This window comes from Corylus avellana, chromosome 6 (genome assembly GCF_965113065.1).
Source record: "Corylus avellana chromosome 6, dhCorAvel1.hap1.2, whole genome shotgun sequence".
NCBI classification, from domain to species: domain Eukaryota; kingdom Viridiplantae; phylum Streptophyta; class Magnoliopsida; order Fagales; family Betulaceae; genus Corylus; species Corylus avellana.
The window spans coordinates 1884030-1898590 of NC_142495.1; the positions used below are offsets into that span (position 1 = coordinate 1884030).

A 14561-nucleotide genomic window follows, 5' to 3' on the forward strand; every position below is an offset into this window, starting at 1 on the left:
TGTAACAGTAAATGCATCAAGCAGAAATCTATCTAGTTGTTTAAGAGTGTAGTTTATGAATATAAGTTTAGTCTTCTCTACAATTAAAAAAATCATACCTGGAAACTGGAAATAGCCTGTGAAAATATCTGACTTCTCAGAAAAAATTGCCAACCACGAAACTCATGTTCTAAAATGATAAAGGGGAAACTAACAAACATTCAGTTCCCTTCACTCAGTGCTAGTTGCAAGGCATGCTCTGCTTCCTTCAGAAACAAACGGGTCAGTTGCTTTTGCCCCCATCGATATTGGATACATGAGCGCCTGTTTCTGCTCGACTTCTGTTTGGTTAGGCCATCTGATTCTTTGCTGCAGGGCATGCAAAAGAAAAAGAACATCAAAGATTCATTTTATAGTTCCCCAGAAGATGTTTTCAGTTGAAAGCAAGATGAAGATGGAGAAGCAACAGTTTCAAAGACCACAGGCATTCATCAAGACAAAAAGATGCTACCTCAAATTTTTCTTGTACCTTATTGGCTGCTCCTGGCTTTCAGCAGTGCAAACTTCTTTAAGAAGTTCAATGTCACAGTCCTCTGTTCCAGAATTCTCTTCAAGATCCATCATCCTTGCATGCACAGAGATCAGAGTCTTAGGAAAATTGTGAATTCTTTTCTTTTTTGGCAGATGACAAAGTGATATAAATTTTTCTTTTAAATTGTGTGTAGCACTTCAAATTTGTTCAACCTTTGTGGGTTTTCAACACAGCTTGCAAGTTAAAGCAAGCAGATTGAGAAGTTAAATACTACTGATATTACAATGCAGAGTATCAGCAATCAATATTCAACGAGATAGATTCCAGTGGTTACTTTGTCTGGAGAAGATCAACAAGCAATTGCAAAGCTCCAGAATCACCACAAGCCTCCCATACTGCTGCATGGACTTCTGTATCAGATGGTTGCCTCTCCCCTCCAGATCCAACAAGCTTAGTAAAAGCAATAGATTCAATCAAGAGTTGAAAACCAGAGGAGAAAGAATTTGAATCATAGGTGGGTTCTTTCTTTGGGATCAAAATAGTAAATCTCTTATCAATATGGAAATATATCCCAACAATTTATCAACAAGTAAAAATATCACCATAGTCTAAAGAAAGCTAGCACGCTGATTTGCAAATTATCTTTCCAAAGTAGTTTGAGCAGCTTCCTTCTATTTACGACTGGATGTTCTACAAATAATAGTTTATGCTATATAAACAAGGGCAGAGTTTTCCGCCAAATAATAGTTTATGCCATATAAACAAGGACAGAGTACTCGGAAGTTATAAAAAGGCAAGGTATCCATGGTAAGGAAAGATGACGCTAGAGAAACTGCACCTCTTCCAGCATTGATTGAACCTGAAAAAGCTCATCCTCCTTCAAGGCTATGGTCCTCAAGGCAGTTAAAAATTTCTCGGGAAAAACCAGCTTGTTTAAGTAAGAGGGCGTCTTGCGCTGACCACTCCAACTATAGTTGCAAACTTGACCCTCACACTTATCATTCCCTTTGCTTTTTGCTGTGCATTCTGAAAAGAAGCCATGATCCAGCAAATTTCTTGGTAAAAGACACCGCAGTTCAGCCTTCTGTAAGCACAAACTAGATTTGTTGATAAAGCAAATTTTATTTTGGAGGAAAAAGTAAAGCAGTATGGAAGAGAATTGTGCATGGATGATGCATGCACTGAAAAATTGATGAGTAATACAGATGATAATCATGATATATCAACATGAAACCACATACCACAAAATTAAGAACAGATGATACTTGACCTGTGCTTCAAGAAGCTGGGTCTTCGAGTCAGAAAAGGGGACATTCTGGATTGCCTCCATGGGATAATGGACCTGTGTACTCACCAAACAACCAATGAACCATGTACCAGGTCTTGGTAGCTCACTATAATTTGTTAATTTAGGATTAACGGTATATATGGCTCTACACAGTTAAAGGACAGGACAATCAACATACACAAAAAATGGTCATCCTCAAGTTGAGTTTGAAAGGACCTAACCATCATAAATTAAAATTACTTAATTAACGGGAGCTACATATGTCGCATAGATGGCATTACCATTAGATAGTCATCCGGATTGTTATCAATGACAAAACCATACAGATAAAGTAGTTCCTGCATCAAATGCAAGGTAATGAATTTGTATTAACAAGTTGACGAAGCTCTACAGTCACTCAAAATTATACAAGCTCCATTGATTGGAGCTTCTGTCAATAAATGTACTCAAAAGGATTTAGATAATTGTCATTCCAAAACACATGAATAGTAAGATGGTTGAAAAAAAGAAAATGAATTCTCAATCAGACCTTTTGCATCTTACAGAGAAGTGAGCATGATATGTGTATGGCATAGTACAAGTTGAAGGTACCATGATGAATATGGATCCGAGTAGAGGAAACAATTGAAGGTTCACTCTATTAATTTATAAAACATGATATATGACTACAGATTGAATGACATAGAAAAAACACTATCTGTGTAGCAGAGCCCAAATATTAGAAATAAGGCCTTCTCCAATGGATCCAACAATGACAAGTCAAAACAAAGTGAAATACACAAACAACTCTCATGAAAAAAAGTAAACTCATATGAGGAAGCAGTCAGAGAAAAGTTACATGCAAGTAGACAAGTAGTATTCCATGTATTTGTCCATAGCTGTTTCTAGAAACACACTGGTGTTGCCTGTAATTCCACACCATTGGTATACACGAGGACAAAGGCAACCGTCTTAGAGAGAACATATAATGCATCAAGAGATAGTCAAATCGCAGGTGGCACCAGCTATGATTAACAGATATGCAAGAAAACGCTAGTAAAAAGGTAATTTTGGCATCAGAAAATAAGATATCCCCTACAAGACAACACAAAGTACCTCATTTCCTTTGTTACCATAGCTGATGGAAATCTCTGTCTCGATTTCAAAAGGACTTTGTTCAGCTGTCCAATTAGGAAAAAAGATCATTACTAGTCAGCTATACCGGCCACCAAAAATAACAGCAGAAAGGAAACAAACTGATGCAGGACAAGCAATAATCATGGAAATACACAGCAAAATTAGGGCAAAGACAGGAGAAAGAAGCTAAAAGAAGAGAGAGAATGACCAGAAAGAAGAAGCTAGAAAGAGAGAAGCCAAGGAAAGACAGACAAGAGAGAAGAAGCTAGGGGAGAGAGAGAGAGAGAAGAATCAATTCTTCAATTTCTTTTATTCATCAAGTTTGCCTCCATTGAAGTACAAATCACAATTAAGTCCTGTTTCGTTTGCGGAATAAATCATTGGAATGGACTAGCTAATCCTAGGTATAGCTATTCCTTTGTTTGGTAGCACACTATTCCTGAAAATAGTTTATTCTCATGGGACTACTAATCCCATACACAGGATTATTAGCTAATCCTTAAAGAATGTAATACATTTTTCAAAAATACCCATATAATTTTTATTTTTATTTTAAACTTAAAACAAAATAATAAAAAATAAAAAATAAAGTAGGTGGCTTGACCACCATTGGGGTGGTTGGCCACCCACAAAAGAGGTCGGGGGTGGTCGCACCACCCCCATCGCATTATGGGGTGGCTACGGCCACCCCGCGAGTCGTCGGGAGTGGCCGTGGCCACCCTCGGCCACTTCTGTGGGTGGCCGACTACCCCAATTTTATCAACACCATTGACTCTTAAAAATTAAATATTAATAACCCAATTAACTAATGAAATCTAAATAATAGAACCCAATTAAGGTTCTTACAAACAATTAAGATACTCATTAGCAGCTGCTGCTAGCTGCATGAAACTCACGTTAAAGGTCAATATTTGAACCTAGCACCCATGTAAATGAAAAAACCTACTACAAAATCAGGAAGAGGATACTACCAGAAAGAAGGTACATAGAGCAAGGAACTCCAGTTATTGATCCTGTTCCATCAACTTCCCATGTTGCTGCCGCCTTCAAATCTGAAAGGTCAAGTTCTCAGCCAATAAGGTACAGATACATATAAAACTTTTACAACGCAAATCGAATTTATAACAGTAAAATGAGCATTTCTAACATCCATTGTCCAAAAGTTACCTACCCAACCATTTCTGTACAGATAAAAAAATGGTTGGATAAGTGACCATTTTTTATTTTTGTTTGGAAACTCAATTGGCCAAAAGTTTAGAGTCTTTGGAAGGATTATGTCTAAATTGAACACCCAAGAAGCAATTTCTAACATCCACTTGGATCCACAAATAATAGTAAGTATTGCCATAATGAAAGAAGGAATAAAAGCAGTGAGGTAGAAATTATAAAATAGATAAAGCAGATACTAGGACAAAGGTTAGAGGAAATTACAAAAATAAAATAAAAACGAAGTCTACAATGTTGGTAAAACACCACTACCTAAAGAAAGGGATTGACAAGAACCAATGGTAAATTAGAGAATCTCAGAATTGTGAATAAATGCCATACTATGATTGCAAAAGTCAATGCCAGGCACAAGACCCTCCACCCAAATAGTCTCCCCTTGAATTGATGTGGAAGTCACTCCATTGGCTTGCCTATCAACATCCTGAGCCCTACATCCTGATATGAGATGGCCATGATATTAGTTCAATAGAAACATCTTACGTTCAAGAAAGACCAGATCTCGCACCCAGCTATTTTTTTACTTTACAATAAACAAATCAGAAGAAAGGATTCATTGACAATACTGAGGAAGAGATACCCTTACCTTTTTCATCCCTTCCACTGATCAACTCTCCACTGGAAATGTGATTAGTGGAATTCTCAGAATCTTTGCCAACTGAAAAGTTACTGTCCTCTACTTGAGTTTGTGGAAATACATAAGAATGTGGCAGAGGAATGTTCAAAGCACGAGACCAAAATACAGAATTTGCCCTAGTGCCATGATAATTGTGAAACATTAGTCAACAAATTTTTAAAACATAATTAGAAGGCGTAAATTTAGGAGAGGAATCACTAGATCACAAAAGATCATAAGAACTGTTTAAAAAAAGACACGTACCAAAGGAAATCTTCAAAGCACACCTCACTGGAAAAGAAGCAATTTGTATATGTTTTAGTATTTAACAATAGCAATGAAGTTTTAAATATATGAGTAATTGATGATGAACAGCTCATCACTCTGAGAATCATGAAACATGTAATTTTAGATAGCTCATTAATCATAGGTAACAAGCAATAAAGAAAAATCTAGTGAATGCCTGGGTAACGAAGTGAGTCTAACCATAAATGATCATTAGCTGAAAGAAGGTGTTTTACAAACCAATAGACAACCTACATTTCTAAAGTTTGCAGACCATCACTGCGTGCATTTAGGCCACTGTCAAATCTATAAAGCAAACTCAACTCAGACATGCCGATATAAAGCCATTATCTTTATTAACCACATTATAGATTGATCACAAGCAGAACAATAATGATGGATCATCATTTCCAGGAAATACCATATAAACACATTTCCTAAATTCTCTTCAAGTTCCTCAGCATGAAACAGCAGCAAGAATGTTTTTTTTTTCTTTAATTATTTTTCTGATTGCACAGCAGCAAGGTTGAATTGCAATGTAACAGTCATATTTGACATAAATACAATTTCATTATTCTGAGAGGCTCAAGCTTTCTTTGGTGGCCTCCAATGTGACAGAATGGATATATCCACCGTCCAATACCAGAAACACTTAATTCAACGGACATCAATATGCATATTACCAAAAATTCAGATATGCAATGAAGACAAAACTAGTAAGGCTTGCCAACTGGACCTGTCATTCCTAATTAGGGCATCTCCAAAGTCTATACTGTAGTACAACACATAGTTTGCTGATTTTATCTAGTCATTTGTCCTATTTATCTACATCATATTTATACAAGCATAGCAAGCTCAAAAGAAAATATTTCTAAAGACCTGTTGTCTAGGTATAGTAAATTTGTTAAGGACTAAATATCCAAAGGTTCAATAGTCTGAAAGATGACAGGATAAATCGTGTGAGTCCTCAAATAGTAAAAGCTTCCAGCAGCCTGATCAAGAATGAAGGGTTAGTCGTTAAAAAAATCAATAATTCATGACACAGGCTATATTAACGAAAGATGAATTAACAATTCAGCTTGCAGAAAGTTTAGGATAAGACATAAATAAGTTGGCATGATTATGATAAACTAATAATGCTCAAGGACTGTACAAAACTTATTAAAATATTTCTGATACTATAAAGGACTACACACCTTTCTAAATCCCCATCAAGAGCTAAAAGTTTCTTCACAAATCCCTTCACTTTATTATCATAGAAAGATTGCAACCTTTTCTTCTGCAGTTAAACCTGTCTTTGGTCACATATGCTGTACAGGGAAGTTTCAAAAGACTACTTATACAATATGCATGAATGAACATATGTATGTAGCATGTGCAGATGCTAAAGGTAGCACTAGAAAAGATATCAACCCCCCCCCCCCCCAAAAAAAAAAAAAAAGAGAGAGAAGAAAAACAGAATGGATCTTTTAGTTTACATTGAAAGTAGAATGAGACAAAAGAAAAGGCAATCAAATCTCAATTTCATTGCAAAAATCAATACCATTATACTATGCTTACTTTTATACGAGTTGCTTCTACAAGAGACAGCATCAGTTTACAAATTATACAAGTCAAATTGAAGTCAACTGAATGCAGAAACACTAGCCATAACATCAAGAGGACATTTCAGAATAACATGAAAGAGAAATGAACCGATGTATTTTTGACATGAGTGTCTGTACAAAGCCAAATAGACCATAACGTCTATCATAGAAAACAGTCAAGATTTTTTCATAGCGTTAATTGTAAGAAAATATAGACACTCTTTTCTCATACAGTACCATCTAGATTAATGGCATTCTGCTAATTGTCACCCAAAGAAAAAGATCTAGCCATTTGGTACCTATAGGACATGAAGATGTGCCCAAAAATATTTTACCTGCAATTCAGTGGCCTGATACAACGTTGTTCCCTTCAGCTCCAAAAGCACATCATCAGTAAACCAAAGTGGATTTCCAAAAGTGGTTGGAAGCATATCAAGGTACCTGATAAAATCAACCACCCTAGATGATTCCAATCACTTTTTTTTTAAAAAAAAAAAAAATTAATCATCAATTGAGACTTCAAAAAGAAATGCATTTGTACATACGGTTTCCATGAAGAATTGTTACGAAGGCGCTCTAGAGTTAGGAACAAAATCATCAAGAACCTGTCATCTACTTCTCCTTCTTCAAACAGTGCTCTACATTCTGGTCCAAGAAGAGGATCTTGCAACACTCTCATAGGAGTTATTGCTAAATCTAGTGGAACAACCAATAGAACACCTGACATTTTTTTCCACAATGAATTAAAAGAAAAAAGTCTCTCCCTCAATTTATGGATTGCTGAAGAAAAGAGTTTATAGAAACAGTTCCCAGTTATTTTTATGCTGGTGTACCTCAAAATATGAGGTGACAATCATTCCAACAATAAAATATGTTGCTTCTACAATCAAATCAAGCAAAATAGTACTCTCAAATCAAAAGCAATCCAAGATGCCCACCCAATTTTTTTACCTCATGATCTATGTTCTTCTAGTTTTCACTATCTGGGTCCCAGTAAATCAAAATTTTCACATTGAAAAAACCAATCTCCATTAGAAGGCTTTACTTTCCTCAGCTAGAAAAGATAACAGAGAGCTAATTAAACAAACTACTAGTAACTAGATTGCATAAATATTATATGTAAGTATGAAGTGATTAGAAGTTATGAATTACCATCAGAAGCTTCATTAGCAGAGAAAATACCAAACCCTTTGTTGGAATCACAGTACTTGATCTTGCAACCCCGTAGTTCAACTCTGTTCACCTGAATTCATGACCCAAGTTATTGGAAAAACTCAAACTAAACTCATATCCCAAAACGTTGTTTGATTTATAGAGAACAAAAACGTGAAAAGAAGAAATGGAAACCTGTAACCAATGGAGGAACCGTTCGAGCTTCGCTTCTTCTTCTGGGGTAGCCATTGCTGTGCGAGTATCCGCGTTTGATAGCTTTAGACGAGAGACCGTTTACAGCGTTGGGTTTCTGTATCAGAACCAATGTTTAAAGCTCTGACGAAATGGTAGTAGACGGCGTCGTATTATAGAATCTCAAAAGCCACATTAATGCCTTTATATTTATATTTTATTTTGTGGCCGAATAATGCTAAAAATCCGATTATTTTCCTTTTTTTCTTTTAAAGTTGATGTGATATGGTCTCCCATAACATTTGATATAATTTATATATGAAAATTAATTTTTTTGAAAAACTTCACTTTACTCTCTTGAACTTTCATGCAATTTGACAAATCCCCCAAAACTTTCAAATCTCACACTTTGGACCCTTGAACTTTTAATTTCTCTCAATTTTGACCCCTCCATCAATTTTAGCCGTTAAAAATACCAAAAAATCCCTGATTTTCATTTTTTTTTTTAAATAAAAAAACGTTTTGGAATTAAGGGTAAAGTTAGAATTTTATACAAAAGTTAGGGGTATAAACGTCATGTAACGTTTAAAATCTGACGGATGGATCCAAATTAAGATAAATTAAAAGTTTAGAAGTCCAAAGTGAGAGATTTGAAAGTTGAGAGTTTGTCAAATCGCGTGAAAGTTCATAGAGCTAAAGTGAAGTTTTCCCTAATTTTTTAGTTGAAATACTACATCATCTCTATCCCTCTTTATTTATAAATTTTTTAAATCCATTAGATATGTAGAACACTAGAATCCAAATTTAAGTCCTACAAATCCAACTGTAAATTTTTAAAAAATATGGATGAAAGATGGATTAGAAGATGGTCTCTTTTGTAAAATTTAGCTGGTTTTTAATTTTCTCTTTGTAACTTTAGATAAGAGGGATAGAGTGAATTGATATTTATTTTAGGATTGGTTTAGAACTGGACTAAAACGGCTTTGTCGTTTAAAGAGGGTCTATAGTATTTATTTTTGGATCAAATTCGAATTGAATATTGAAAACAAAAAGATAGCTCATCATTGTCTACTCCAACATTTGAACTAAAATATTTCTATCAGGTTTTAGGTCAGGAGCTGAAATATGATAGACCCTCTTGTATAAAATTCTTTCCCTTTTTTGGAAATTTGACAATTTGATTATATTATGGAATTAATAAAAAGTAGAGTAATACCACTCGTTGCACTCATTTGACATTGATCGATGTGACGTTTTAAGTGATTTTTTTTTTTTTTTTTTTTTTTTGTTAACCACTTAAAAACAAAAAATTACTTAAAATTGTAAAACAAGTGGGCAGAGTGCATTTGTCAAGCTAATCATTCGCACAATGAATCCATAGGATTGTCACCAAGAAGGCGGCAGATATTCTTCAAAGAACATAACATCAGCTTCTTGAAAACAAAATAACAACATCAAGGCTGTTACATATAGACTCCAAATGAAAATTTTGCTACATTTCTTGTATATAAGACTCAAGACCATCGGGTTCAAAAACAACATACAGCCTACTAGAGCATTTGCAACATATGCCCTATATGTCATTTCATTCCCTATGTGTAAGGAAAATTTCAAAAAAACCAAAAATACACCTACATTAGAAACCCTAAATTTAACCTACACCAATGGCTACATTGTAGCTACACAATGCTTTATTTTAATGCTAAAATACCACAAGTCTCTCTCCTCTCATCTCTCACGTTTCCCAATCTTTTCTTCCTCCTCTCTTCTTCTTCTTCACAGCACTTCCATCTTCCTCTCCGCCTCAGTCAAGAATAGAACTAAACAAACAAAAAATTGAAGACCAAAATCTTCAAAATGATGAAACCCATAAATCCCTCAAAAAAACAAATCACAAATCTTCAACCCAAAAACATTGAATATTCCACCACTCGAAATCAGCAAAAATCAACAAACAAAAAATATATCAGAACCTAGAAATCAATGGAGACTCTAGAGAGAGATTGAGAGACAGAGATGAGAGAGAGATTCCGAGACGGAGACGAGAGAGAGAGAGAGATTTAGAGACAAAGAATAAATACAAAGACGAAGACGAGCGAGAGAGACACACAAAGATGAGAGACAGAGAAAACACAGACGAAGAAGAGAGAGACAGGGAGAAAAGAGACCGATTTTTCTAGAATAGACAAAAAAAAAAGTAAAAGTAAAAAAATACTATTTTAATGATATAGGGAAGATTTAAGGAATTTATTGTGAAGTGTATTTAGATAGGGAACTAAAAAAGTAGTTTTGTTCCCTAAATTTAAAGAAAATGGTTGGATGTCTGTTACTAGTGCTCTTATACCTTAATTGTATATTTAAATACAATCTCCTCATGATTAAAGAGAAACAATGAAGGAAAATTTTTCCAATCATGAATTGTCATCCGTGTCAAAGGATTTTCAGTTTCCCCTTGGCCACAGAATCCTTTGCATGCTCCAATCGACACAATGCTTTTTGAGCCCCGGACAACCCGGAACATGACCCGGTAGCCTCTAAAGTGACAGCAAAGTAAAGATAAATAGTGCATAGGAAACCCAGGAGAACTAGAGCTGTTAAAAGGAATCGGTGCCTTTGGAGGAGTGTTGACCAGCTTAATGAATCATCCCGTGAGAATTGCTTCCTGAAAGATGGTGACCTACGATGAGGAGAAGCTAGAATGCTGTCAAGAACCATGGCTTATACACTACCTGAGCCAACCTGAAAGTTGTGTTCAAGATGACAGGTAAAAAGGCAACGTTAACACTTGAGAAGTAAAATATGAAAGGGTTTATTTCTCGCTTTTTAAGAATTATTTATAATTGAAAGGGTGTAAATACATATATACATGAACATATGTAATGATACATAGAAGCAGAGAACTGTTAAATATTACACAATGAGACTGACTGTAAAATAGTCACTATAAGCAGAAGCATCAAACTTTTTTATGACAAGGAACAAGGCAACAAGCTAATAAACTGTACAGTTACCATGAGAACAACAATGACAAAGGGTGATCACTTATTTAAAATAGAAAATGAAAGGGTTAGGCTTTGTTTGGCAAAGCCCTTTCCTTAGACATTGTAGTTGATGTAGATTGATGTGGAAAAAAAGTAAGAATGTTTGATATAAAAAAGTGAAAAAGTTTTGTTTTGTAGTGATTTTTTTTTTTTATTTGAATAATAACAAAAAGTGAAAAAATTAGAATGTTTTGACTTTTGATGTTGATTTTTTTGGGAAATGGTGATGAACAGTAACAAAGGAAAATGAAAGGCTTTGCCAAATAAAGCCTTAAAATCAGCATCATAGATGTATGAAAAGGATCCGAAGTGATTGTTAATAATAGCCAAGTAACAAATGACGCTCAGAAAGGAAGTAAGAAAAAATTCCAAGAGGTATTGGTAGGGTCATCATAGAGACATTGCTGTATGCAGCTGAAATGGAACTGTTGGAAAAACGTGTAGTGGGTATTGAAGTCTAAAAGAGAAATGTTATACAAGTATCATTGTAGCAGTATAAATAGAACACTTGGCAAAACAGTTAATTAATAACTCTGGAAATCAAGGCCAAACAAGCGGCCACACCCACCTAAGTGTGAACGAGATCAGGGATAAGTATCAAAGCTACATGTCATTTTCTCTCAGCAGGTCACAAGCGCCTAGAATTTTAAAGAAGCAAGAATGAAAACTGTAAACCAATCATGGAACCCCATATGCAATTACCATTTCAACTAGGTCACTGCATATGGAAAGATAAAAGTTACACCATATGGAAGCATTATTGTCGCATACCCCCCCCCCCCCCCCCCCCCCAAAAAAAAAAAAAAAGAAAAAAAAAAAAAAGAAAAAGATAATGCATAACAGAGAGAAATATCGAGTATGGATCTTGAGTAAAGTGCAAGTGTACAAAAAAGATCCACCATAAGATTTCAGACATTACAGCTAATACCAAAGAAGCCTTCATTATTTATCTTCTTTTGTTATTTGTAAAATTCCCTAGAAGCAATATTTCAAATGTTCCAGCCTTAGATGCACAAAAAACTAACTCAGCATTATTCTGTGACTGCCACAAACAAATGAAGACCAGTGAAATCGTATCTTATTCAAATACCCAGTAAAGTTAGAAGAGAAAGATATCCGGGGTTATTATCAATGGGCCAGTACAACTTGGGCACTAGTGGCCCAAAACAGCAACCAGAAAACAATAGGATTCCTGGGGATAGAAACAGTTCTTTTCTTTAAAAAAAATTTGGGAGGGGGGGGGTGGTGGGTGGGGAGGCAAACTTAGACAAGAGCATAAGCAAAGCAATGCCAATTCCTGATGCTAAGCATTCATTCACAATAAAGTTGCTCATACAGAGTTCAACAGTCGCTCTAAGGAACACAGGAGTTATCTTTCATTAATATGCAACTTTCACTGGGATGGAGAAATGTTTCTTCAAGTGAATAAGCAGGAAAATGCTAAAAATAATTGCACAAGATCTAAGAGATTGGAGTAGTCAAACATAAGTTCTTAATCTGAAGAACTACTATTAAAAACTGTTTAATCTGTATTATTATGAATAAATTTAAACTTTTTAACTATTTATTTAAGAAAATAATTGCATGCAGCCCAACGGAAACACAATCTAACTTCTCTGCCTAGTTCATACATACCTTGAACATTAACTGTGAAACTATTCCTTACCAGTAAAAGGCCAACTTTCCAGAACAATGTCAAACAGAGTGAAGATTACATCCCTCAATTTATAATGTGGCATACAGTGAAAAACCCTGACAAGCACTTTTACTCAACTCAACTAAAGAAAAGAGTAGTAAAAATATTTTAAAAGGATATAAGCCAGGTGGGATTTCTCAGGACTTGCTTGGAACATATCAATGTGTTTCTAATTCACTATACTTATCATTACAATAAATTGGTCACTTAAATATAGTACATTTACTAGCTATATATTGCCAATTAGTGAGAAAATACCAAACCATGTAACCTAGATTTAAAGCAAGAGTGCTGCAGCATAATTGCCTAGTGACAGTACTCGAACCTTCAATAAAGATATCACACAACTAATCCATTGGGAAACCAACAAGGAAACAACGGATAGCATGGCCTCTCATCTCTATATGGATAGCTTACCTCCTTGTCTATAACAAGTTTACCATTCATAAGTTTATCATTATTTCAACATCTTCAAGTGCATAACATGATGGATTGTATGTTACCTTCCCAGATTCTGTACCAACTAAAGCCACCCCACATTTGCATTCTCTAGATGTCAGGTAAGAAGATCATAGCATCCTCTATGAGTATTTGTACACATTTTGGGTGGGGAAAAAAATAAAAGCTAGCAACTTGAAAAGAAGCCAGTGATACCAAGGATTCATTTTAAGCCTAGTGGTGATGTAATGGGAAATTCCATCAAAGAATGATCCATTCTCCATTGAGAAAAGGTTACGTCTAAGAAATCCTCCACATCAGTATCAACCTATTCAGATAGGATGAAATATACACGCATAATTTTGCACAGCGATTAAAACTGCATATTGTGCAATCCATGACATTCATTCATCAATATTGATTCCGATAACATAAGCCAATCAGGCATAATTTGAGGGACCTTAATGTAGGCAAATCATCTTATCCCTTGCTTTAATATTAAGCAAAAAGGTCACCATCAATTATCTTTTCGCATTTAGTTTTATTTATTAGTTTAAATCTGATTCACAAGTATTAGTAATTAGCAAAGCAAGAACATTGACCTTGTACCTAAGAAGTTCCCAAATCCGGATTCTAGATCTCTGTCTCCTCGCCCAATCACAATCCTAAAGTTATGCCAAAACTCACGTGAAAATACATCAGACCCATATTAACACACCTACAATAAGACATCCTATCTCACACTCACGCACACACCTGTCATTTTCCATATCAAAGCAAAAGCATATATTAAAAACCCACCTCCAACATTTATCAACAATCAAAACCCAGTATCAAAAACCAAGAATTGTCCTCAAAACATGAACAGAAATGCACATATGTCAACCCAGCAGCTCAGATCTGAAACCCATAAAAGAAAAAGAAATTAATATAGAACAAGAGAGAGAAACCTACCCTTGAAGAAAAATGGAAAATGAGATCGTTGCGGAGCTGACGCTCTTAACTCTTTGTTAGCTTTACGCCACGCTTCTTTATTCTTTTTCTTTATTTGTTTTTGGGGTTCTTACTTCAGGGTTGGCTACGGCCTACGTGATCTCCTTATGTCTCGGCTTCAACGTGGAGATGCCAGGGCTAACCATCTAGCGTCCCTGATAGGCGGAGAGAGAGGTGTATATGTTGTGGATTTTCGTGTGATCCATGGAAGACTCGTAAAGTATGCTTTCTTAACGGGGGAAATGATAGGGTCACAACCACGGGATTTTATGATGTAGTTGAATGGTCAAAATTAAATTTATTAAAAAAAATCTTTATTTTCACTCCTATTAAATATTTTTAAAATTAAGTTACTTTTAAAATTTAATATTAATCATTGATTAATTACTACTGTTATTAAAATAACAACATGTAAACTGATCG

General features: G+C 35.1%; 2 protein-coding genes across 7 annotated transcripts; both read right to left on the bottom strand.

Annotated features, from left to right (window-relative positions):
• Positions 1–39: 39 nt before the first annotated feature.
• LOC132186772 (SET domain-containing protein) lies at positions 40–8117 on the bottom strand. 5 transcript variants are annotated; one of them, XM_059600828.2, is made up of 16 exons: positions 7974–8117; positions 7779–7869; positions 7172–7346; positions 6962–7067; positions 6237–6319; positions 5020–5046; positions 4726–4892; positions 4464–4577; positions 3887–3967; positions 2895–2959; positions 2081–2137; positions 1782–1853; positions 1350–1595; positions 846–961; positions 509–604; positions 40–348 (listed from the first exon to the last, which is right to left on the bottom strand). In XM_059600828.2, exons 1-16 carry the CDS (start codon positions 8025–8027, stop codon positions 201–203), a joined length of 1698 nt encoding a protein of 565 aa, XP_059456811.2. In that variant the 5' UTR covers positions 8028–8117; the 3' UTR covers positions 40–200. The 5 variants fall into 5 exon arrangements, with proteins under 5 accessions (XP_059456811.2, XP_059456810.2, XP_088373618.1 ...); XM_059600827.2 differs by having other exon boundaries at positions 491–604; XM_088517492.1 differs by having other exon boundaries at positions 491–604; positions 1350–1608; positions 1753–1853.
• A 1331-nt stretch (positions 8118–9448) lies between these two features.
• On the bottom strand, positions 9449–14390 carry LOC132187124 (uncharacterized). 2 transcript variants are annotated; one of them, XM_088517747.1, is made up of 2 exons: positions 14100–14390; positions 9449–10709 (listed from the first exon to the last, which is right to left on the bottom strand). In XM_088517747.1, the coding sequence occupies exon 2, from the start codon at positions 10683–10685 to the stop codon at positions 10401–10403; it is 285 nt and encodes a 94-aa protein (XP_088373873.1). In that variant the 5' UTR covers positions 10686–10709; positions 14100–14390; the 3' UTR covers positions 9449–10400. The 2 variants fall into 2 exon arrangements, with proteins under 2 accessions (XP_088373873.1, XP_088373874.1); XM_088517748.1 differs by lacking the exon at positions 14100–14390 and adding an exon at positions 11580–11747.
• Positions 14391–14561: the final 171 nt, after the last annotated feature.

What these genes read in the sequence shown, in the direction of transcription:
- LOC132186772 (XM_088517492.1), bottom strand. Translation starts at nt 8,027, where the DNA reads ATGGCTACCCCAGAAGAAGAAGCGAAGCTCGAACGGTTCCTCCATTGG. An exon ending in TGCTTTGAAGATTTCCTTTG is followed by an intron (nt 4,893 to 5,019) that starts GTACGTGTCTTT and finishes TCATGGCACTAG; the next exon opens with GGCAAATTCTGTATTTTGGT. An exon ending in CTCTATGTACCTTCTTTCTG is followed by an intron (nt 2,960 to 3,886) that starts GTAGTATCCTCT and finishes CTAATTGGACAG; the next exon opens with CTGAACAAAGTCCTTTTGAA.
- LOC132187124 (XM_088517747.1), bottom strand. Translation starts at nt 10,685, where the DNA reads ATGGTTCTTGACAGCATTCTAGCTTCTCCTCATCGTAGGTCACCATCT.